This window comes from Paramisgurnus dabryanus, chromosome 23 (assembly GCF_030506205.2).
Source record: "Paramisgurnus dabryanus chromosome 23, PD_genome_1.1, whole genome shotgun sequence".
Taxonomy (NCBI): Eukaryota; Metazoa; Chordata; class Actinopteri; order Cypriniformes; family Cobitidae; genus Paramisgurnus; species Paramisgurnus dabryanus.
Genome location: NC_133359.1, coordinates 30297943 through 30324070, shown reverse-complemented (window position 1 = coordinate 30324070; position 26128 = coordinate 30297943). Strand labels below are relative to the sequence as shown.

General features: G+C 39.9%; 1 protein-coding gene across 8 annotated transcripts in view; it reads left to right on the top strand.

The window, feature by feature from the left end:
• pamr1b (peptidase domain containing associated with muscle regeneration 1b) overlaps positions 1-26128 on the top strand; it is a 205704-nt gene that overhangs the window by 124678 nt on the left and 54898 nt on the right. For all 8 annotated transcript variants that reach the window (XM_065297994.2, XM_065297996.2, XM_065297995.2 and 5 more), the window contains one exon: positions 836-1618. In XM_065297994.2, the coding sequence (XP_065154066.2) occupies positions 836-1618 (783 nt within the window). The remainder of the gene's footprint in view (positions 1-835; positions 1619-26128) is intronic.

Below are 26128 nucleotides of genomic sequence, written 5' to 3'. Positions count from 1 at the left end.
TCTAAAATAAGCATCACTGTTATGAGCAATAATTTGCCAAGGACCAATAAATCAAATACAATACAAAATTATAATGATTTTAAATGATTTTTTTTGGGGGGGGTTTGTCAAACTGCTCAATTAAACTTTCAATTTCGAAAAAAAAAAGAATTATTATTTGATGGGTCAAGCCTAGGGATTACACAATATAAGTCAATGAAAATCAATTTGTTATCCGTTTTGCCCAACATAAGCTTAGACACAAAGTCTGCAGGTGAATTTTCCCCTTACACTGTCTGATATGCCCGTCCCATTTCCACTATGTAAGCAAAACTGCATGCGAAGTGTATGAGGGGGCAGTTGTGGCCTAATGGCTACAGAGTTGGGCTTGTAACCTGAAGGTTTTGTGGTTCAACTCTCACAGGCGGCAGTGATAGCTGTCCACTGCTCCAAGTGTTTGTGTATTCACGACTTCCAGTGCATGTATTCACTTCACATTGAGATGGGCTAAATGCAGAGGCTAAATTTCGATCACGGGGTACCATACTTGGCTGACACATCACTTTCATAAGTTGTCACTTCTTTTTGGAATTTTAGTGTAAACAGTACTTTTTTTAGTGTAAACATTTTGAATGATCAATTAATGAGCATGCGTCGGTTGTTGATCAGAAAACCTGGTCAAGCTATGCAGTCTTAATATTATGAACTAGTCAGCTTGTCTCTGCTTATTACCATTAGAGTTTGAAACTTACGCATACAAAACTGTTGTGCTTACTTTGGACATCTTGTCATTTGTTTGGTTGTTTTTTAAAGTGGAGAGCCTTGTTTTTAACCACTGTGCTCCTTTTCCTTCTAGAGCTGGACAGTAATCCTGCATCAGATAAACAAAACTCAAGCAAACCCACTGGAGAAGCAGAAAAGAAGTTACAACCACAAAAACCTACCTCTGGAAAGGATAATGTTGGACAAGGTGTAGATTTGGACATTAGGAAGGAAGTTGAAAAAGAAAAATCTAAGGACAAAGAAGCAAATAAAGATACTGATAGCAGCATTAATACAATTATTAAAAAGGAAACAGAAAAACACAAGGATAATATGAAACCCACTGATAACCTAGATAGCACAGAGAAAGTTGCAAAAAGTACAACAAAAGGTTTGGAAGTAGACTTTGTAGATATTGTGTTGATTGATAGTAAGAGGGCCAATCAGACAGGAAAAAATAAAACAACAGACCAAAAAATAACTGATGGACCCCGATACACAGTATTAAGTTTTACTGAAGATGATAAAGAAAACATTTTTTATAAAGTGGATTCTATAAGCACAGAAAATAACACAGAATCTGTTGATAGCAATGACATAGAAAAAAGTCTGGAGACAACAGCCCAACAAGGAACAGAAGAAATGCAGACAGCTACTGTTGGCAATAACAGAACGGAAATAATATCAACAGTGATCAAAGAAACTGAAAAAGTGACAAATATCTTAAAAAAAACAGAAATGCTAAAAGTTAATACAGTCATTGAAATTATTACAAAAGAAGTCCCACCACAGGAAAGGAAAAAGGAATCTCAACCAAATGCAAAGACTGAAGGTGAATTTGGGCAGACTGCTGGAACAGAGAACCTCGTAATCACTGGTAATTAAAAATTTATATGATTTATTATACTGTGTCTTGGTCCAGAATAAAAAGTCTCAGTGCTTTAGAAACACTGCACCACTTTTATCATATTCATTAGAAGCAAGGGCGTAACTTTGGGTCTACCATTGGGGGGGTTAAACTCACGGCATATTTATTTATTTATTGAATCATTTTCTTGTGTAAAAGGTAACATGCTAATTTGCTGTTCCTTTATTATAAATGCATTGTGATACCTTTACTGATTTAGACTACTTAACGTAAATGCAGCTGTTCACTTGACTATTTATGCCATAATGACACAAATTAAGTGTTTAAGCACTAGCCAGCAGTGGTAGTTTCCACATTTTTTGTGTGTTCAATATTTTATCAAAAAAGAAACAAGAACTTAAAGATTAATCAATTCCATCACTGTATTGTCACCTACATGCAGCAAATGTATTATGAACAATTCAACTCTCAAAACCTTACACAATACAGGGTGGCACACTGAAGTGCAGCTTGCACCTTTATTCAGAACAGATTTCACATATCGGTGGGCATCACAAAAACTCACCATCCACTAACAAAATCTAAACAAAAGCATGTAAATACAAAAGAAGGCCTGTCTGTAAATCACATTTAAGGTACTGTATGTGACAAAATATTAGGCTGCAACTTAACACACATACCATTCAGATAAAAGCACCAAACACCTGTTTACGTCTCGGTGTAAAAGAAATGAACTGTGCACACACTGACTTCTTACTTAAAGGAGCATTTCACCCGTGGAAACATTCATCTTTATTAAAAGTGGATCATATTTGTAGTCGAAATGTAACATAAATTTAAAATTTGGTGCCTATTTGACCGAGAAAAGGAGTGTTTGAGGTCTCACCCCCTCTACAAAGATATAGGACTTCTTCAATGATGCAAAATAATGATTTTTACATCATTGAAAGAAGGAAGTGCAACACTGAATTCCATATTTATCCTGTCTCAGGGGTAACATAGGGAATGATGCATGACCATTCAAAAAAATGACTGAGTTTCTAACTACACAAAGCTTAATGCAAATGGGTGAAGTGTCCCTTTAAGATGTCCAATTTGTCCTGATGTATGTGAGACACTGCAACATGGTTCAGCCTCTGCTGTGTCATAGTTGTGCATAACCTGTCCTGTAGTGATGGGCAGTCCGGCTCTTTCCATTGGTTCGACTCTTTCGGCTCAAGCTATTAAGATGTGTTTTCATCGATCAGACACATCACCTTTACTGTACACCTGGTATTTAAATCCGTCTCTTTTGTCCACTTTCGACCACTTCTGTCCTGAATACTGTGAGGGGGCGGTCTGTCGAGACGGGTTGGCGAGTCTCTCTGCTGTCATTCAAACGCGAGCGGGAGTAATGATGAGTTTATATGGACGCGAAGTAATATTATGTCGGAGTCCACTGCTTGTTTAGCAAGTAAACATACTGCACAGTGTTTTTTACCTGTATATGTTAGAGCTTTCTCTGAATTTTCGGCGCAATTGATGAAATAGGATCGCGCAACTTTCACACACTTTCAAAATGAAACTAAGGAGATCAGACGCTTTAGTTTTATCAATGAAAGGCTAAAAATAGCGCTTTTCACCGTGTGTTCGCGCCAGAAGTCAGAAAAGACATAAAACGTTGTGATTTGTACTACCAAGTCTTTAATTGTCTAACTTAGAGCACTAAAGCTCATCTTTGCCTCAGAAGAGGAGACTGTTACCACAAGGAGTAATCTGATCAGAGTTTCAACTTCAGATATATCCTATATAGCTAACAAATTTGTGGAATTAAATAAAAAAGGAAATAAAAGCAGATCATCAGTCATTCAGCGCGGTGTGACAAGCTGCCTTGTCCTTTTCATCATCCACCGTCAGCTTTCTCCAACCATTCATCCCAGCCACTGCGCACGCGCAAAACAGTGAGAAACTTGAGAAAGCGGGTTGGGCAATACCAACTTGTCGGTGCGGGGGGGGGGGGTACATTACAGATTATTTAAAATATAATACTATCTTTCTTGCTGGCAAATGAAATTAATAAAGAAAACGAACAAAAGTGTTCATTCGTAATATTTATTTTTTTTAATCTGAATGATGTGATGATATTGGGGGGGTTATATTAGCTGGATTTGATTTTTGCGGGGGTCATGACCCCCGTAACCCCCGTGCAAATTACGCACATGATTAGAAGGTACTCTATTTATGCCTTACTAAACTGCATGTTTTCATGAGGTTAGATATATGATATGACCTTTAATGATATACCAGGTATATAACAGATAATATACAGTTTGTAGTATTAATTTGGGTTGAAAGGGTTTTAAATTCAGCTGAATTAAGTGAAATTACTCTTAATCAAGTAAACTGAGTATGCCAAAGTGAACTTTAATCGTATATTCCAAACAAAAAAAAATGTGTTCATTGTACAGATATTAAAGGACTATGTGCACTACTCACTCAGACTTGCTCTTTTGAGACAAATATGTGTAATCCATTTGTTGCTTTACCTCTGCATAGTGGTTGTGTTGGATCAAAGTTGTGTTTTAATGGTCTCAAGTTAGGCATGGTTAAGTGCAGGGGTTTCCCCTGGTTGCTTCGACAGACAAAAAAGAGAGTGTCTTGTCTTAGTCTCAACATTTGGTCTGGTCTTGGTCTCGGTTTAGGTGGTCTTGGCCACAACAGATCTTGTGAAGTAAAAAGGATACAATAGTCCAGATAAAAGATTGTATTAGTTAGCAAATAAAAATTAAAATGGGGAAAATGAAGCTGGAGGATCTGTCTGAGAGTAATAAGCCAAGGAGCTGGGTCTCACGAAGAAACTAATTATATGCTGTCAATATTGGTGTGTTGTTAAATGTCTTTATTATCTCCACCTGTACTGTTAATGTCCCTTCTTTGAGCGTTTTGTCCCATCCCTCGCTATCACAATATTTGTTTCTTTTGTATAATATACTTGGGCAGGTTAAACGCTATTTGTGTCTGTGATATTGCTCACCTTTAAAATAGGATGACAGAATATAATGATATTCTGTCATCCTATTTTAAAGGTGAGCAATATCCCCTTTGTTTATTTGTACACTCTGTGACTTAAAATAGTAGAAGAGTGTTACAATTATAAATACAAGCACCTGAAATCTAACAAAAAATCTATAGTGTTGAAAAAAGAGTAATATGACATAGACAATCATGTAACCAGTGTTGGGTAAGTTACTTCAAAAAAGTAATTAATTACTGATTACATCATCAATGTTGTATTTAAAATACTTTACTTATTACTTTGTCTGAAAAGTATTTTAATTACACAATAAGTAATTTAATTAATTACTTCTTAAAATCCCTATTAAACGCTGACCGGAGAGAAAATAGAAATTAAACTTTTAAATATTTAAATATAAGTCAAACATGGAATAGTTTAGCCTTTTAGCTTTTAAAAACTTTTTATCTTTATTAAAACATACTATAATACTTCTTATAGTAACATTCTGTAGTTAACAAACATTCTGTAAATTATCTGCAAATATCTGAATATCAAGAAAAATAATTATTCTGTAACATATCTGAATAACAACTTTAGAAAAGTTTAACATGACATGTATCAAGCTTTAACATGAATTTTACTTTCAAAGCAATGAGTACCTTAATGTATGTAAATGAACCATTTTTCACAAAAGTGAACTGATTTCTAATTCATTGTAACATTTAGTTAAAGCAACACTATGTAGTTTCCATGTAAAAATGACTTACAGCTCCCCCATGTGGTTGAAAAGCGCAACAGTGCCTGGTATCAGACACTCTTCTGCAGGCACTCTTCCTACCCTCCACCACCACTTTCAGAGTGTGCTTGAAGCAGCTAAGAGGCTGCTCAGGTTGCAGCAACAGTACAATTTGTCCAGTTAAAAGTTGTTCTATCACTGAAATAATTTTAGAGACATTATTTAAAGGTAAAAAAACTACATAGTGTTGCTTTAACAAACAGAATTTCACTGCCAAAATATCTGAATAACAAAAATATAGAATTACTCTGAAAAATTTCAAGCTGTAAATGTTTTTTTTCTAAGCAATGAGCACTGCTCAGCTGACAGTGCTGCCTAATTTCTAAAATAGTGGTTGTATCTCATTAATGGAAGCCTCTCAAAACGTTTGCTTGACATTCTTTTCCTTCTGGGAGTGAGCACAAGATTGCACAGGCTGAAAAGGGTCCGGGTATCATTTGTTCATTTGTTTTTCCTTTCACATATGAAAACGAAAAAAAAAAACAGAAAACAACTCCTTTTTCGTTTTTTCGTTTTTTTTTAGAAAAAAAAAAAAAAAACGAAATTATGACTCGATTTTTAGTTTTCCCGTTCTTGCACGAAAATCCGAAAAACCACTTGATATTTCGATTGTGTCCAGTGGGTGGTGCTAAATCTGATTGGCAGGATATGCGTTCATTGTTTTTCAAAATAAAAGTTTTTACAACACTGTATTTGTTAGCCTGCAAAATCATTGTCTATATATGCATGCTATTTGTCACCCAATTATTTGGCTTCACTGATTGAAAAAATATATTAAAATAGCCTAAATGTAATCATGTTCACGCATAGTTGTTATCATTCTTTGTTTTAGATTTTTTTAATTTACTTAAATTCTTATGAATAATATAGTTTTTTATAATGTCTCTTTAGGGGTTTTCACACTGCGCTTAACCCTGGGTTATCTTTATTCTAAACCCCGCTTTTAACCCTGGGTTAAGGAGCGTTTCACACCTGTTATTTGAAAGCGGTGTTAGCACCGCTTTTTACCCAAGGTTATGAAACCCTGCTCCGGAGCAGGGTTAGCACCACATTTGTGGTGTTAACCCCGCATTGCGGTGCCAAGCGCATGCAGTGTGAAACGAAGCAGGGTTAGAATGTTATGACCCTAATTAAACACAGCTGAAGTAGCTAATCAAGGTGTTCAGGGTTGCTTGATAATTACAGACAGGTGTGTTGGAGCTGGGTTGGAGACTCCTGACCCAGGGTTTAGGAATGCACAGTGTGAAACGTCAAATTATGAATACCCATGGTTATCTCTTAACCCCTGGTTAAGTTTGAACAGTGTAAAACATGAAAAAATAACCCAGGATTCTGTTAACCCTGGTTTTAGAATAACCCAGGGTTAAAAATTTCAGGTGTGAAAAGCCTATTTGTTATTTATGGACTGTATGCACATACAGGATTAAGGGGGCAGGACTATGGAGGCTGGGGGCTTAAGTTTATGCTTGGGCCATACTTATGCTACAAACATCATGATGGAGTAGCACAAATTACACAAAAATGTTAGTATTTAAATATGGTTACTAGAACAAGTAATATGCAACATGCCTTTAGTCAAAGTTTAGTGGTAGGCTAATACATCGTCATTATAATGCAATATAATTCAGAATGTGCTCACTCGGTTAAGAGAAGATCAAAACTCTTATAAAGTCAAGACAAATATATTTTTAATAGCTATCTGTCCTCTTATTTCAGATTCTTAAATTTGGTCAACAAATTCAATCAGAATGCAAAGACACGGTGTATGGCTATTATGACCAAATAAAAGGAAGTCAGTATCAATAAAATTAATTTTTGGATTGACACAAGTTGTTTAGATATAGCATGCGGATTTACACAGCAAATTATAATTGCATACATTATGTTAAGAGATTCATGTTTTTAATGTAAAAATTTTAATGTAGAAATATAAAATGATTGGGAAAAAAGTATACTTTTTAACTATGAAACAAACACCGTCAGTAGTTGGCGGAAAATGCCGGCCCTGGGCATAGGCGGAATAGGCAAATGCTAATGGCGCCGCCCACCCCTTGGGGCGCCCGGGCGCGCAAATTAATATTTTTTATTAATATTCATTTATATATATATTCTACATTTAACTTAAAATATTAAATATTGTAAAAGAAAACAGCCCTTATTAATGAATTATTAGTAGCATATTGTAGTGTCTCGGGAGATCGTGCTCATTAGTTAAATAGCTATGTGACTATACTGCACTGAAGCAGCAGTTTAAAATATAAACCCAGAATTCAGCAAACAAGAACAAGAAAACGGAAACAACAATCAGACCGAGACGCGGGATTTACATAATGTCACACAGACCATGTTTAAATTTAGATGTTTTTGGCCAGAAATACCAACTTGTTCACTTTGTTTGGTATTAATAAGCTGCACATTGGAGTGCTTCTGGCTGCTCGCCGCGGTGCTGTAGACCCGCTCGGACGGAGTACTGGTGGCACAGCACAGATATTTAAATATTTATTACATATTTATTACAATATTATTTATTAGATATTTCACATCAAAATTTAAACATGGTCTGTGTAACGTTATGTAGGCTAAATCCTGCGTCTCGTCTGATTGTTGTTTTCCGTTTTCTTGTTCTTGACGTTCGCTGAATTCTGGATTTATATTTTAAACTGCAGCTTCAGTGCAGTATAGCCACAGAGCTATTGTAACTAAGCACGATCTCCTGAGACACAACAATATGCTACTAATACTTCATTAATAAGGGCTGTTTTCTTGTACAAAATAAAATATTTTAAGTTAAATGTACAGTGTTAAAACTTGTTAAAAAGACAAGATTCTTACAATGATTAGATTAAATGCCTGACAGGGTGTGTGTGTGTGTGTGTGTGTGTGTGTGTGTGTGTGTGTGTGTGTGTGTGTGTGTGTGTGTGTGTGTGTGTGTGTGTGTGTGTGTGTGTTTCCAAAATATTTTCAAAATAAACAAAGCCAAGACAAAGCTGTGCAGTTTGTTTCTGTGAAGTTTATGAACAAAGTGATCGGAACACAATTGTCTGTGATTCTATGGGCACCAGGTGAAATCTTGCCTAGGGCAGCAAATTGGCCAGGGCCGACCCTGGGAAAATCTCTCTTATCTAAACACCTACTGAAATTGACTGTAAGTAGACTCTTGGTAGCCGACTGTGGGTAGCTTACTGGAACCGATTCTGTCAAAAATTCAGATATTTTGAGGATAAAAACGCGTGTTGCTCGGAGACGCAGTGGATCTGCAGTTTATTCTGTTTTTTGGACGGAGTAAAATCAGAATGTAGCCTATCTATAAACGTTACTCAGTAACTTTATTGAACTGTTGTATTAAATGTCACATTTGTGATTGTGCAGATGTTCGGGAAAATAGTACTTTTGCTGGTGTGATAATTTGCATATAATAGACTCTTGTTATAAATATATAAAACTGGAACTCATTAGGTCTAAATGTTTTTTTTTTTCATTCTGATTTTTTTTCATTCCTATAACGGAGAGTATGGAGAATCATCCCTCAAATGATCACTTAAGTATCTAATTAACTCTAACACTGCTTTGGTGGTACTTTCAACACCCTGCTGATGGTACCCATATAAACACCGAGCTGGTGTTAATTTAACACAGGGGATTTGGCTGTGTGCCTTTTTCGCAAACTCAATTTGCTCAATTTGAAGGGAAGCGCAGCTTGTGAGCCTCTCTTAAAATTAAAATTTTAAATATACAAAAAATACCAAAAAATATTTTTGCTGAAACATATTTTGAAATATGTTTACAAAAATATATTTTTCACAATTAAATACATTTTAAAACATTACAAATATATTTAGCCCTTCATATATTTGAATTCAAGGAAATATATTCACGTCGCATTGAAAGAAAAACTTTGTTACAAACCTATAAACATAACAGTTTTAAAAAGGTTAAAATTAAATAGTTTTATCTAAAAAATTTAACTTATTTATTATTATATTTAAAATATACTTTTGTCAAGAGAAATACATTTTTTGGTCTCATGGGTTTTATGAAATTATAAAAACACTGTTTAAACACTGGCATTGTCAAAGTTGATATTGGTTTCACATATGGCCAGACAGGTGTCATTATATTCATAACATTTTTAATGTAAAACAAACTCGGAGAGAGATGAAATGTTTTTGACCAGCGGATGGTGGAGATCGTTTCGGGTCATGTTCGTCTTTATCTCAGGCAGCAAGTGCATCAATTATACCATTGAACGCGACTTAATGCATTAAGACTGCAATATAACATACCTTATAGAGAATATAGACGAGTCCAGCATATAAAAGTTTCACGTAATAAAACATAAAGGCAATAATGTATTACGCGGCGCAGGTATTAAGATATAAAAAAAAGTTCAGTACAAACGGAAAGTTCAGTAAAAAACTTAAAAAAACCTATTTACCAGTAAGCAGATGAAACCAGAATATAAAAACCAATGAGTTTAAATACTTGTTAGTGTTTTTTTATATAAACCCGCATTGTAAAAACGTCTCTTTATATTAGGCTAAACTTTAAATGGGCTACGTTATTTAATGTCCTGGTACATCACATTATTTTTCGTCATCTTACAGGTTATAAAGTCTATTAGTATAGGCACTCAGGTTTTTTTCTGTCATTTGGCCTACTAAAATTAAAACTTTAATTTTTTTACAGTTTTGTCTATGATTAGATGATAAAGACTAATAAACTTCTTATCATATCTCAAATAGCCTACATGAAACATTTACAAAAACATTTAGACCTAATGAGTTCCAGTTTTATATATTTATAACAAGAGCCTATGATATGCAAATTATCACACCAGCAAAAATGCACCTTTTATACAACAGTTCAAGTTACTGAGTAACGTTTATAGGCTACATTCTGATTTTGCTTCGTCCAAGAAAACAGAATAAACTGCAGATCCGCTGCGTCTCCGAGCAAATATCTGAATTTTTGATAGAATCAGAAGAGTAAATGGTTCCAGTAGGCTACCCACAGTCGGCTACCCAGAGTCTACAGTACTTACAGTCAATTTCAGTAGGTGTTTAGATAAGAGAGATTTTCCGCCACCTACTGGCGGTGTTTGTTTCATAGTTAAAAAGTATACTTTTTTCCCAATCATTTTATATTTCTACATTAAAATTTTTACATTAAAAACATGAATCTCTTACATAATTTATGCAATCATAATTTGCTGTGTAAATCCGCAAGCCATATCTAAACAGCCTGTGTCAATCCAAAAATTAATTTTATTGATACTGACTTCCTTTTATTTGGTCATAATAGCCATACAATGTGTCTTTGCATTCTGATTGAATTTGTTGACCAAATTTAAGAATCTGAAATAAGAGGACAGATAGCTATGACAATTAAAAATATAAATAGCTTTTGACTTGACTTTATAAGAGTTTTGATCTTCTCTTAACCGAGTGAGCGCATTCTGAATTATATTGCATTATAATTACAATGTATTAGCCTACCACCAAACTCTGACTAAAGGCATGTTGCATATTACTTGTTCTAGTAACCATATTTAAATACTAAAATTTTTGTGTAATTTGTCCTACTCCATCATGATGTTTGTAGAATAAGTATGGTCCTGTCATGATCCTGCCAGTCTGTTATAGTTATTTATAGTAATTCATGGTCATGTGGCAGGATTGTGGCAGTACCCATGTTTTGTGTTGTAGCACATGGCCTTTTGTTTGTGTAGTGTGCTGCAGTGTCTTGTCTCTGGCCCCGCCCCCTTGTTTCCTTGTTAGTTATTCATTATTGGTTAACTCCCCGCACCTGAACTTCCCTTGTTATCTTGTTTAGTTTCCCTTATTTAAGGCCCCAGTGTTCTCTGTCCTGTGCTGAATCGTTTTGTATTGTTTATATGTCTTGAACCATTGTGCTTGCTATCTGTTAGTCAAGAGTCAAGTCAAGTCAAGTCAAGATAAGTCTAGTCTTGCCATAGTGTGTGTTTGTCTCAGTCTAGTCTTTTGCAGTTGTCAGTTAATGTTTTGTCTATTGCCCCCACGTGGGCGTTTTTGTTATTAATAAACCCTTTTGAGTTCACCTAACCTTGCACTTGGGTCCCGTTTCCTTGGAAATCATGACAGAACGATTCAGCCAGTCAGGGACCCAGCAGGTATCGGTGGACTCATCATTGACTCTTGTGGACAGGCTACTTTTGAAAGTCTACCTCCTGCAAGTGCAGTCTGCCCAGCCACAGCCACAGCTCCTGCAGTCTGCCCAGCCACAGCCACAGCTCCTGCAGTCTGCCCAGCCACAGCTCCTGCAGTCTGCCCAGCCACAGCTCCTGCAGTCTGCCCAGCCACAGCTCCTGCAGTCTGCCCAGCCACAGCCACACCTCCTGCAGTCTGCCCAGCCACAGCTCCTGCAGCCGTCCGCGCTGCCACAGCCACAGCTCCTGCAGCCGTCCGCGCTGCCACAGCTCCTGCAGCCGTCCGCGCTGCCACAGCCACAGCTCCTGCAGCCGTCCGCGCTGCCACAGCCACAGCTCCTGCAGCCGTCCGCGCTGCCACAGCCACAGCTCCTGCAGCCGTCCGCGCTGCCACAGCTCCTGCAGTCTGAGCAACAGCAGCCGTCTGCGCAGCCATTACAGCCGTCTGCGCAGCTGCAGCCACTACAGTCACTACCCCAGCGACCATTGCCCAAGCCTCCCTGGACTCCACCCTTATGAATCTTAATTTGCTGTGTTAAGTTGTTAAGCATGTCACCATTGGACTTTGTTTTTCTGGTTTATTTCATTGATCTGTTATGTGTTTTTTGTCATAGTCTTGTCTTGTCCACTGTCTTTGTATACCCTGTTGAGGAACGCCCGGTGGCGTCCCCTTAAAGGGGGGGTACTGTCATGATCCTGCCAGTCTGTTATAGTTATTTATAGTAATTCATGGTCATGTGGCAGGATTGTGGCAGTACCCATGTTTTGTGTTGTAGCACATGGCCTTTTGTTTGTGTAGTGTGCTGCAGTGTCTTGTCTCTGGCCCCGCCCCCTTGTTTCCTTGTTAGTTATTCATTATTGGTTAACTCCCCGCACCTGAACTTCCCTTGTTATCTTGTTTAGTTTCCCTTATTTAAGGCCCCAGTGTTCTCTGTCCTGTGCTGAATCGTTTTGTATTGTTTATATGTCTTGAACCATTGTGCTTGCTATCTGTTAGTCAAGAGTCAAGTCAAGTCAAGTCAAGATAAGTCTAGTCTTGCCATAGTGTGTGTTTGTCTCAGTCTAGTCTTTTGCAGTTGTCAGTTAATGTTTTGTCTATTGCCCCCACGTGGGCGTTTTTGTTATTAATAAACCCTTTTGAGTTCACCTAACCTTGCACTTGGGTCCCGTTTCCTTGGAAATCATGACAGGTCCAAGCATAAACTTAAGCCCCCAGCCTCCATAGTCCTGCCCCCTAAATCCTGTATGTGCATACAGTCCATAAATAACAAAGAGACATTATAAAAACTATATTATTCATAAGAATTTAGGTAAATAAAAAAAAATCTAAAACAAAGAATTAATGTATAGTTTAAATTTGTATGATAACAACTATGCGTGAATATGTTTATGTCATGACTGCTGGGTGATCGATGGCTGTGTGTGGGGTATGTGTGTGTGTGTTTGTTTACCTGTGGTGCCGGTCCCTGGTGTGTTCACCAACTCACTAACTCACTTGGGGCGGCAGTGGCTCAGTGGTTCATGTAGGTTGTCTACAAACCGGAAGGTTGGTGGTTCAATCCCCGGCTCCACTGGGCCAAGTGTCGAAGTGTCCTTGAGCAAGACACCTAACCCCAGCTGCTCCCGACGAGCTGGCTGGCGCCTTGCATGGCTGACACCGCCGTCGGTGTATGAATGTGCGCGTGAATGGGTGAATGTGAGGCTAATTGTAAAGCGCTTTGGATGGCCATAGGTCTGTTAAAAGCGCTATATAAATGCAGTCCATTTACCATTACCATTTACTAACTAGCTGTCTCTGTTTCCCATCGGCTTGCACCATCACCCGTGAGTGGATTATACGATTTCACCATTGTGGATTACATTGACTCTATTGACTGTTGTCTCTCGGAACAGCTGGTTCCCTTGGTTATTAGGCGGTATACCAGTTACTTCCGGGTGGCTTCATCTACATCAGGATTCCACAGTGGATTACTCCGTCTGAGAACATTGGATTTACCACCTTCCATCTCCGCCTATCATCCGCCTTCAGGGTGGCGTGATTCATCCCTCTGTCGCGTGTGGTGACTGTGCTTGTGTTCTCGACGGAGAGCGTGGGTGGCTCTCTCTCTTCAGATCTGTACTGGACTATCTTGTAGTGCCGACTCACTCTCTCCTACTGTTGGGCGTGCTTCATTTCCACAGTAGTGATCACATCCAGAGTGAGTCGAGGGTGTATGCCGTGTGTGGATTTTACCAGTGACTTTGCACTCACAGTGCTCTCTCGTCTTTGCGCTCCAACCCCGTCGCTTTTCTTCATCCACTTCCAAGGTGGCCTATGTTCTGACGTTACTCACGGGAGGAGCAAGAGACTGGGGTATGGCTGCCTGGGGGGCTAAGGCTCCATTTACGTTATCATTCGAGGCTTTAGAGGAGGAGATGTTGAAATTATTTGATCGTTCACTCAAGGGAGACATGGCAGCGGCTGAATTGGTGAGATTACGGCAACGTAATCACTCTGTTACTGACTTTGCCATCAGATTTAAGACTCTCGCTATTTGCTGCAACTGGAACGACGCGGCATTAAGAGCTCAATTTCTCGAGGGTCTCACACCGGCGATTCAAGACGAGATTGCACTGAGGGAGCCACCCACATCACTGGAGGCTGCCATCGATCTGGCTCTGAGGGTTGAGTCTCGCCATCGGCAGAGAGATCTGCGTCGTTCATTTCGCCATCTGATGTTGGAACCAGGGGAGACCGCTTCGGAAATGCCCACCGAGGAGCCTATGCAGCTGGGCAAGTTTCGTATCTTTGCTGGTGAGAGAAGTCGTCGTCTGTCTAATGGTCTCTGCTTGTATTGTGGCAAGCCGGGGCACTTGGCGGCTACATGTCCGGTAAAAGCATGCCCGCCGATGAACTTGGGAGTCTCGGTGGGCGCATCGTCATTTAAATCTCCCGGAAGCAGTACCACTCTTTCCGTTATTATTAATTCTTTCCATTCACAGGCGTTGCTGGATTCCGGTGCGGAGGCGTGTCTTTTGGATGCTGGGTTGGCCAAGTCCTGGGGTATTCCATTCATCCCTCTTTCCTCTCCTTTGTCCGCCTGGACATTGAAGGGTCAGCATATGGCTGTGATCATGCACCCCACACCCCCTGTGAGTTTGTTTGTTTCTGGCAATCATCGTGAGGAGATTGAATTTTAGATCTTAGAGGATTCACAATCACCAGTCATTTTAGGTCATGACTGGTTATCCAAACATAATCCTCACGTTGATTGGCAGAACAGTTTTGTGTTATCTTGGAAGTCTTCGTGTTATGTTTCTTGTCTTGGTCCTGCTCCTTCTCTTGTCCCTTGTTCTGTTTTGCAGGTTTCGGCTGTCGACCTCTCAGGGGTCCCGGCGGAGTTCTCGGATCTGCATCAGGTTTTCAGTAAATCCCGGGCCACTTCTCTGCCTCCTTGTCGTTCGTATGATAGCGAAATCAAACTACTTCCCAACACTTCTCCGCCTAAGGGTCGTATATTTTCCCTATCTAAACCAGAAAGAGAGGCTATGGACAAATACATTAATGACGCTCTTAAAGCAGGTCTCATTCGCCGCTCCTCGTCTCCAGCCGGTGCTGGATTTTTCTTTGTTAAGAAGAAAGACGGGTCTCTTCGTCTGTGCATTGATTACCGAGGGCTGAATGACATTACTGTTAAGAATAAGTACCTCTTGCCATTAATGTCATCAGCATTCGAGTTGTTACAAGGAGCGCGCGTATTTACCAAGCTAGATCTGCGCAACGCTTATCACTTGGTACGTATTAAAGAGGGCGATGAGTGGAAGACAGCCTTTAATACACCCTCGGGACACTGGGAATATTCCGTTCTGCCGTTCGGTCTTTGTAACGCTCCGGCTGTCTTTCAGACCATGGTCAATGAAGTGCTGGGTGACATGATTAACAGATTTTTCTTTGTGTATCTCGATGACATTCTCATCTTTTCTCCCTCCATGCAGATACACACTCAGCACGTTCGCATGGTCTTACAACGGCTTTTAGAGAATCAACTGTTCGTTAAGGCGGAGAAGTGCGAGTTCCACAGGAAGTCGGTTTCGTTTCTGGGTTTTGTTATTGCCGAGGGAGAGATTCGTCCCGATCCCACTAAAGTTAAGACGGTTGCCGATTGGCCAGTACCCGACACTCGGAAAGAGCTTCAGCGATTTCTGGGGTTCGCAAATTTTTATCGGCGTTTCATCAGAAATTTTGGTCAGATCGCTAAACCTCTTACCGCTCTCACTTCACCTAACGTATGTTTCCGTTGGAATAGAGAGGCTCAGGAGGCCTTTGATGCGCTAAAGTCCCGGTTCATCTCGGCCCCTGTCCTCTCTATTCCCGATCCGGCTAAACAATTTATAGTGGAAGTGGATGCATCTGATGTCGGGGTAGGCGCCGTTTTATCTCAGCGATCGTCTATTGATGGGAAAGTACATCCGTGTGCTTTTTTTCTCTCACCGGTTAAACCCAGCAGAACGTAATTACGACATAGGGAATCGGGAGCTGTTGGCGGTTAGACTCGCTTTGGGTGAATGGCGTCACTGGTTGGAGGGAACTTCGGAGCCCTTTCTGGTCTGGACGGATCATAAGAATCTTGAGTACATCCATTCGGCCAGAAGACTAACATCTAGGCAGGCTCGTTGGGCACTCTTCTTTGATCGTTTTAACTTCACTCTCTCGTACCGGCCTGGCTTGAAGAATACAAAACCTGATGCTCTCTCCCGTCTGTTCGAGAAGTCTGATTTAGAGCGGACTGAGACCATTCTCCCGGAGGGGAGAGTGGTCGGCGCCCTCGTATGGGGAATTGAACAGCGGGTGAGAGAGGCCAGTCGGGAGGGGGAAGTTCCGGAGGGGTGTCCAGCGGGTCGCCTATGGGTTCCTGAGCGGTTACGTTCCGATGTCATCCGGTGGGGTCACGAGTCCAAGTTTGTCGGCCATCCAGGTATTCGGAGAACGTTGTCTGCCGTCCGTCAGCGTTTTTGGTGGCCTTCTATGTCCACAGACAGTTTGTATTAGCCTGTTCGGTTTGTGCTCGTAATAAAGCATCTAATTTACCACCCGCTGGTCTGCTTAAATCTTTGCCCGTGCCCTCCCGCCCCTGGTCTCATATAGCCCTTGATTTTTGATTTTGGCTTACCGGCATCTAGTGGTAACACTGTTATTCTAACTGTGGTGGATCGCTTTTCGAAGGCGGTTCATTTTATTCCCCTACCCAAGCTCCCTTCTGCAAAAGAGATGGCTCAGGTTTTGATTAGTCACGTCTTTCGGTTACATGGTATTCCGACTGATGTAGTGTCAGATAGGGGTCCTCAGTTCATCTCTCATTTTTGGCAGGAGTTTTGTAGACAGATTGGTGCTACAGCCAGCTTGTCTTCTGGTTATCACCCGCAGACCAATGGGCAATGCGAACGGGCTAATCAGGATCTCGGTAGAACGCTCCGCTGTCTGTCGTCACAATATCCGAATTCCTGGTGCAATCAGCTTCCGTGGGTTGAGTATTCTCATAATTCTCTTCCCGTTTCGTCTACCAATTTGTCCCCGTTTGAGCTTTCCAACGGTTATCAACCTCCCCTGTTTCCATCACAGGAGCCCGAGGCAGCGGTTCCGTCTGCGTTAGCTTTCGTGCGCAGGTGCAGACGCACTTGGAGGAGAGCTAAGACACTGTTATTATCTAATTCCAGATGAACCAAAGCTGCGGCTGACCATCATCGGCGACCTCCACCCCGTTACGTTTGTGGTCAAAGGGTATGGCTTTCTACCAAGGATCTGTCTCTCCGTGAGCCTTCTCGTAAGCTGGCTCCGAGATTCATTGGGCCATACAGCATTTCTAAGGTCATTAATCCGGTGACGGTAAAGCTTAAGTTACCTTTTTCTCTTGGTCGGGTTCACCCTGTTTTTCATGTATCCAAGGTTAAACCTGTGATGTTTGCTCGCTATAATCCTCCTGTCTCTGCCCCTAATCCCCCCGCCCCTCGTCTAGTGGATGGTGCCCCTATCTATACTTTTAAGAGGTTACTAGACTCCCACCGCAGGGGCAGAGGATTTCAGTATTTAGTGGATTGGGAAGGATATGGTCCGGATGAGAGGAGCTGGGTTCTGGCTCGGGATATACTGGATACTGGGTTGATCGAGGACCTCCGTCGGTGACAGGGTGAGTCTCCCGGTCCGTCTGGTGCCGGTCGTGGAGGGGGGGCTATTGTCATGACTGCTGGGTGATCGATGGCTGTGTGTGGGGTATGTGTGTGTGTGTGTTTGTTTACCTGTGGTGCCGGTCCCTCGTGTGTTCACTAACTCCGCCCTCTTGTTTCGGTTATTGTTCACCGGTGGTGTCTCGTTTACCTTTTCCTTTATATTGCATGTAGTCCTGTCTTTCGTTGCGCGCTCATTTGTTTGATCACAGTCTTGCTGCTCTGCCTTGTCATGTCGGACGCTTCCTTGTTTCCTTCTCTAGTTACCCCAGGTTTGGATTACGGCATCCGGAGGCTCGTCTTCGCCCGGACCGCTCGCTTGTGGTTTACTGGAACTTATTGACTTTGTTTGTCTCTCGGAACAGCTGGTTCGCTTCGTTATTAGGCGGTACACCAGCTGTCTCTGTTTCCCATCGGCTTGCACCATCACCTGTGAGTGGATTATACGATTTCACCATTGTGGATTACATTGACTCTATTGACTGTTTGTCTCTCGGAACAGCTGGTTCGCTTCGTTCTTAGGTGGTATACCAGTTACTTCCGGGTGGCTTCATCTACATCAGGATTCCACAGTGGATTACTCCGTCTGAGAACATTGGATTTACCACCTTCCATCTCCGCCTGTCATCCGCCTTCAGGGCGGCGTGATTCATACCTCTGTCGCGTGTGGTGACTGTGCTGGTGTTTTCGACGGAGAGCGTGGGTGGCTCTCTCTCTTCAGATCTGTACTGGACTATCTTGTAGTGCCGACTCACTCTCTCCTACTGTTGGGCGTGCTTCATTTCCACAGTAGTGATCACATCCAGAGTGAGTCGAGGGTGTATGCCGTGTGTGGATTTTACCAGTGACTTTGCACTCCAGCTCTCTAATTCTCTATTTTTCTCAATAAACTCTGTTAACTTGCAATTGACTCCGAAGTTTTTCCTGACAGTTTGCATTTAGGCTATTTCAATATATTTTTTTCAAACAGTGAAGCCAAATTATTGGGTGACAAATAGCATGCATATATAGACAATAATTTTACAGGCTAAATACATTGTTGGAAAAACGTTTATTTTGAAAATCAATGAACGCATATCCTTCCACTCAGATTTAGCACCACCCACTGGACACAATCGAAATATCAAGTGTTTTTTCTGATTTCTGTGCAAGAACGGGAAAACCAAAAATCGAGTCATAATTTAGTTTTTTCGTTTTTCTAAAAAAAATGAGTTTTTTCTCGTGTTTTCGTTTTTATATGTGAAAGCAAAAACAAATAAACGAATGATACCCGGACCGAAAAGCCTTTCCACTGTTGTGCTTGATGGTGTGGCTGTGTTGTATGTTAGTGAAATGGCCTTTATCCTGTGAAAACTGGCTAAGAACACCCAGCTCAGAGCCTGCAGATTTCAAAAATTCTACTATAGACCTCTGTTTCAACAGAGTAGGGATAACCCTCCTCCTCCTCCAATGAAAAAAGTCATCAGTGGAGTCAGCAGGCTTGTGAAGTTGAGTATTATGCTGTTGGTCTTCAGTTGGCAACCCACGGCATTCTGTAGTAAGCATAAGCATTGCCCTAACAGTGTCTTGTTTCTCTTCTTCTCTTTTTCACGGTCCTGTCAGCTTTCTTGTATTTTTGTGTCTTGTTTATTGTGACAGGATCGTGGCATTGCTACCTCTCTGTTATGATGTCTTGTTGAGGAGCTATATTGACCTAAGGGACCTATACCATGAAGGTAGCTGAACAAACTCAGGGTTACAGGATTGGTTTTGAGTTGACAAAACCAAACCGATGCAATCAGGCTTTATTGGTACCATGAAGCGGCTTATCAACTTTCTCTGTCAAACTCAGGCTTGATCTTTAGGCTATGATTACTCCACCCGCGCGTGCACATAAAAGAGTGAAGTCGGCACGAACAACCAATCGGAATAGAAAAGAGAGAGAGAGAGAGAGAGAGAGCACGTACAACCAGTGTATTTTTTTTAGCGGAGGAGCATGAGCTAATTATATAAAAGTATGAAGATTATAAAAATTTATTTCAAGAGCTAAATAATACTGCCTCTACTCTTTTTAATATAACTTGTACATTAACATACTTCATTGTATAATATATTTAGGTAGGCTACCCAAAGTGAAATATGCTTTAAGTTAATGTGCACTGTTAAATTTGTTAATAATCTTACAGGGAATTTTATAAAAGCCCTCTTTTAAAGACATGGTCGGGAAATGTCCGGGGAACACAATAAAGGTGTAAATGTAGCCCTACAGTGCGAGGACCACCTTGCGCATGGTTCGACAAATCGTGTTTTCCCCACCGACCGCATACAAGTATGTACCACTTGCAAAAAAGGGCAACGCAATACACATCATTTACGGTACAGTAAGGCACGGATTCAACGTGATACATTTCTTATGTGAGGCTAGAAGTTTGCAAAGATAAGAGATTCCTTCCGTGGAAAATCTAGATATTTCATACAAATAACTGGGCAAGGGAAAACTAAAAACTCTCTCTACGAGATGCTCTTCTAACAATTTGCGCGGAGACCCCTACTTCTTTCTGCTTTGGATGTTTAAGATTAAGACCCTCACCCTCCTTTCTTTCTTAGTTTTTTTCCTCTTTTTTATTTTGCGGTGTCAACACGGAAAATAGTGATTGTTAAATATGCCTTAATGGTTGTATTAGAATATGTTAAATAAAAAAAAACAAATAAATAAAATTTGCAAGGAGATGCTGTGTAATAGTTACGTCAGCTATATATTTCTTTGCTTGCAGCTGATTGGTCAAACTGCAGTCTCAGATCTCGAATCCAGAACATAACCTGCCCCGGGGCAGGTTAGCCATGCAGCGTAAGATACCATGGCGACGAACACAGATTAAAGCAGTGCTACTTTCATGGTACCTAAAACCCAGGGTTGGCGCAAACTAATCTTAAACTTACCTGGCTATCCACTTAAACCGGCTTCATGATATAGGCCCCAGTTGTGTGTACTATGTGTTTCCCAGTTTTGAGTCTAGCCCCGCCCCCTTGTTATCTAATTAATGATCCATTAGTTACTCCTCTTACCTGTTTACCTTGATTAGTTTCCCTATTTAATGTCCTGGTCTTTTCAGTCTTGTCCTCGTTCATTGTCTTCAATGAGTTTGGTATTTTGGTTAAGTTGGTCATGTTAAGTTTTGTCTTGTTTGCTCCCTCGAGGGCTTTCTGTTATTTATTAAAATACATTTTTGTTGAGAGCGGCCTGCGTTTGGGTCCTGTCTTTGAAAATCATGACACTCTGATCCAGCGTAACTTAAATTTTGGCAAAGTGACTGCAGCCAGAAGAGCTTCTTTATTGTCCATCCAGGGCCGGTTCTAGATATTTGGAGGCCCTAGGAAAAATGTATGTTGAAGGCCCCTCACAACCCTCTAATTTTCAGAATAATATGAGAAAGTGTTTTTTCTACCCTGTAAGAAATCATTTAAGCACAACAGGGATTAAACATGTTTTCCCCATTACTTCTCTGATTTATCGAGTTAACAAATTGATTTAATTGTTGTTAAAATTTAACTAGAAATTATGCAAAACCACATGTGTTAATCATTTTAAGGCAGGTCAAATTTGTGTTGTGTATGCAGTAATTTATTTAAAACACCACCTTTTTGGGATAACACAGGAAACAGTTTTGCTTGCTCCAAAGAGTAAAATTAAAAAGACAACACATCATTGCAAAAACCCTAACTGTAAAAAACTACAGATGAACAACTCCTTTAAAAAAATTTGTTTTTATTTTAGCTGGGTATTAAGAGGAATAAAATAAAATAAAGTGTAGAGGACTTAAAAAAGAGACAGTTTACTGTCAGTTTACAACAGCAGTTTTGCTTGCTGTTTGACTTTGAATAAAAACTTTTTTAACTTGACTATTTTGATAATCTCCCCATGTGATGCTATCATACACACGCATTCAAAGTGTCAAACAGAGTCAGCAGCACTCAAGTTTGATCTGTCCTGAAATGACATTGATACACAGAACAAAGATAAGTTTATTTTTAAAATGCATTATTTAAAAATAGCTGCGTCATGTGCTGAACTGTCTTTCGCTAAGCAGGAATCAAAGAACGTAATAACGTGAATCGAGAAATCATACAGAGGAGTCTGCTTATCAGTCATTCTCGCGTTACGTTGATGTCATCCGCCTGCGGTTCTTGCGGCGGCGGCGCTGCATAAAGTCGAACTCACCTTAAAACTTTACTTAAAACGTACTACATTGAAATGACTGAGTTTAATTTATGGTAGAATTTTTTCTGTTTCTGATAAAATGAAAACCTTATTACTAATAACCCAAATAATTAAATAATTATCTAATAAACATTAAAGAAATCAGTTATGCAATATTAAAAGTCATATACGGTAACAGTTACTGATAGAATACACCAATGCCATGGTTTAAGGAAAGATTTGATTGTGTTATATTTATGTTCTGTGCGGTCGAATGAGCTGTCTGGGTGGTGGCCCGTCGGCCACATATCAGCCTTTTTCCATTCTGTAATGGGGAAAGAGTCAGGTTCAGTTCAACAGCCTTGAACACGAACTGCTGTGAAGATGCTGATCTCCGGGAAGCACAGAAAGGCTTCCAGCAATCTGGAACACACAGACGCGATCCTGTAGTCGGTGCAGACAGTCCTTAACAAATCTGGAACACGCAGATGAATGAATGAATGAAGCTTTATTTGTCACATGGTCACAAGAACCAGTGAAATGAAACCATCAACCTGTCCATACATACAATACATAAAAACAATTGGGTAGACAGAACAGGTCGACAGAGCATTAAGAAGAAATACAGCATTACATGAGGAAGGGTAGGTTAAAAAAACAAACCCCCAGACTATGCTCCAAAGGGAGTACAGTTTGGGAACAGGGAAAAAACACCTCAGCAACATAAGCACATAGTCAGTACACCTTACAACATGAACAACACACGACTTGCAACACGATAGGAAGGAATGGGGGTTCGAGATAGCCCAATGCAGGCAAGCAGCCATCCGGTCCTGCAGCCATATTCGGCGCTGGTCACAGACCAGTCTTTCCGGCTGGGGGGTACAAAGCTGCGAATGCGAGGGATTTGGGTACTGGGTGGTGATTGCATAAATATGTGTGTGTAAGAGTTCGTGTGTGTAGGCCTTGAGAGAGTCGCTTTGCCCGGCATCCCAAATCTCGGTGCCTCAGTCCGCAAGATGTTAAAGCATTAACACAGCAGATCTTTCTGGACGTGAGGCTTGAAACGTGGTGTGATCCGCTCATTCTCTGGACGCACTGGCCAAAGATTCAGAACTTGTGGTTGATCTGGTTCAGTCTCTGTTGTCGGACTCAAAATTAGGAGCTGTAAAATCTCAAAGAGAGATTCACAAACTTTGTTTTGGGAATACTTTGTTAATGTTCCTCTTTTCAGGGGTGAGACTCAGAGCCAGGTTACTCTGTTTATGTCTCTAGCACGCAGGTGGGAGACTCAGAGCGAGGAATGTCTGGGAAAAAAGGACTTTTATAACTTTAGACAAGGAGGAGTTTGCATTTGGGCGCTTTCCTGATGCAGAACCGTGATTGGCTGTTGATGTCAGAGGAAGGCCACAGAAGGTGGTTAACCTCTCTTCAATGTGAGGAACTCATTTGCATTGCATAACGTTCAGAGTTTAACTTTGTCTTTTGAATTTCATTTATGCTTTTTACACTTACCAAACCATTTCCAAAATACCATTGGCATTGTAAAAAGTATAAACATGACAGCAAAATGTTACCATATCGAACATGCATTCATTCATATGTTAATAACTGTGATGATTTGAACAGTTTCATGAGAAAAAATATTTAATTCAGAATGCTAGTGTCTTAAAACGAGCATGAAGTCAATGGGTGATGGTTTTAAGTCCATTTTTGTGGTGGAAATGTGCAGATTTGTCCTTTGGTTTAGCCAATAATTTGAAAAATGCTTGAAGGAATGTTTACGATCACCCTGCCATCATGAGATGGCGTAGGGGGTTTTGAAATGATAAGAAGCAGAGATGGTGTGTTTACTACAGTAGTTTAAACACTGCATCAATACACATCATTCATCATTAATCCAAGCAATAAAAACGACGACAGACGCTAACATTTTTACAAACATTTAAGCAAGTATGTAAGCTAACTGTGCCACATCTAAACAGTAGTTTAACTGCAACATTCATTGATAGCGCGGCTTACTGATAAGAAATTACAGTAAACTAGACATTTTAGAACACTCAGGGAAAATAAACACATAATGTAATAATCATACTTACAGGTTGTGGTTAGGAGACGCATGTTGTTCCAAATAAAGTGGGTACTTTAACCAATGATTCTTCACATCTTCATTCTTTGGTAGTGAAAACAACATTAAGTTTTTGTTTCTCCCGGGCAAGACTGTAGGTGGAGATTATTATGCAAAGTGTTCGTATCTACATAGATAGAAACAGGCAGGAGATTCAAACTATATGACGACTCGTTTCAGTGATTCAAAGTCGACTCCCTACTTTAAGAAGCAATAACTTTATTAATCATGGACCTTTTGGTTTAACTACTTTGCACATCGTTTACATTGATGGACAGCTACTGTACATCATACACTGCAATACAGGTAATTTTTATTTTTTTATCTGTGTGGCTCTTCAAGTAATACATTACAGTGGTGTGTTCTTAGTGATGCACCGAATCCAGATTTTTTGGGTTCGGCCGAATCTTAAACAGTGGATTCGGTATTCGGCCGAACCCAAAAAATCTGGATTCGGTGCATCACTAAGAACACACCACTGTAATGTATTACTTGAAGAATCCGAATACCGAACCCTACTCGCATCCTTATTCCATTACAGGGCACGCAAAATTTCAAAATCTATAAATTTAAATCTTATGCTTAAACTGTTTAAGGGAAACACAATCGACTGCTTCATGCTGTCAATTAGTGATGAGCGAGTCACTCGAAACTCGGATCATTTAACCCGATCCCTAAATTGACTCGAGAACCATGAGTCCTTAGTGACCATTAACCCGAGTCAGTTGAGTCCTCTCAGATTTTGCATTAAAAATGAGAAATTGTATCAAACACAAAGCTCTTCAAATGTTTACAACAGAATTATAACAAATAACTGTACATAAGCTGCCATAGGTTCAATAACTTGCAACAACAAGACTGCTGCTGCAGCAGTGCTGCTGGAAAGATCCGCCACCAATGGACGTACACGGCTCCTCTTGTTGACTGAGTCACTCAGGCCATGTTTACATTAGAGCATTTGCATTTTAAAACGGCATTTTAAAATGAAAACGATCCTCGTTTATACTGGCATTTTAAAAAGAATCTTCATCCACACTATACACCACCATAAACCCATGAAACATGACCAATCATGTAACTGGGCATGCGCATAAAAGTGTAAAATAACTTATTACTCTAATAATAGCTTACCTTTGCGCGTTTACGCAGCCTAGGGGTGTGCGATATTGACAAAAAGTCATACCTGGGTCCTTTGCTGGCAACTATAACAGACACTATTTTTGAACCTATAAAAATGTGTTTGGGAAAGTCTTATACTGTTCTATCTCCCCCCTACAACATATTAATATGATTAATAGGTTAATTTTGATTTTAGAACTAAACATAAAGGTCTTTATGATTTAAAAAGAAAGCATTCAAGTGAACAGTACTAAACAGTAGCGAACTTGAAGCAAAAATAAATTTTAGCAAATGCAAACTTCAATCAAACATAGTAAGAGGTGAAGTATTGCTTTAGCCTACCAGAAATGCTTATTGCATTAATTTTTAAAAGTGTGCGAGGTCCGTGCACGTCCTCCGCTAGCAACACAGAATAGCTAAAAGCGCAAGCGCCTAAACGAGCATTATATATTAATGACGTTGAGTTTATTGTTTTTATTAATTTATATTCACAAAACTTATCAACAAAACATCGATTAAAATTAAGAGACAAATTATCTGAAACGAAATTCATTTTAAAGTAGCAAACAAAACTTAAATTAAACTCAAAAATAATGTCTGACCCATTACAATTCTCCATTCATATTGGCCTTTACAACGCCTATATGGCGTTTAAAATTACAGTCTATATTTCGTAAGCTAACTAAATTTAAACAAAACAAACACATTAAACCCAACAATACTCAAACATTAATATAAAACAGACATTATCTATAAGGATACATGTTAAAACAATCCGATATAGCGTTTATAATAGCTGGTTGGTAGATGTTTACTATTTTTGGCAAAACCTCCGTTGCAAACCAACATTTACATGAATAAAATAATTTTTACTTTGAAAATGATGCGTTGTCAGGTTAACATCAGCTGTTCGTTTACA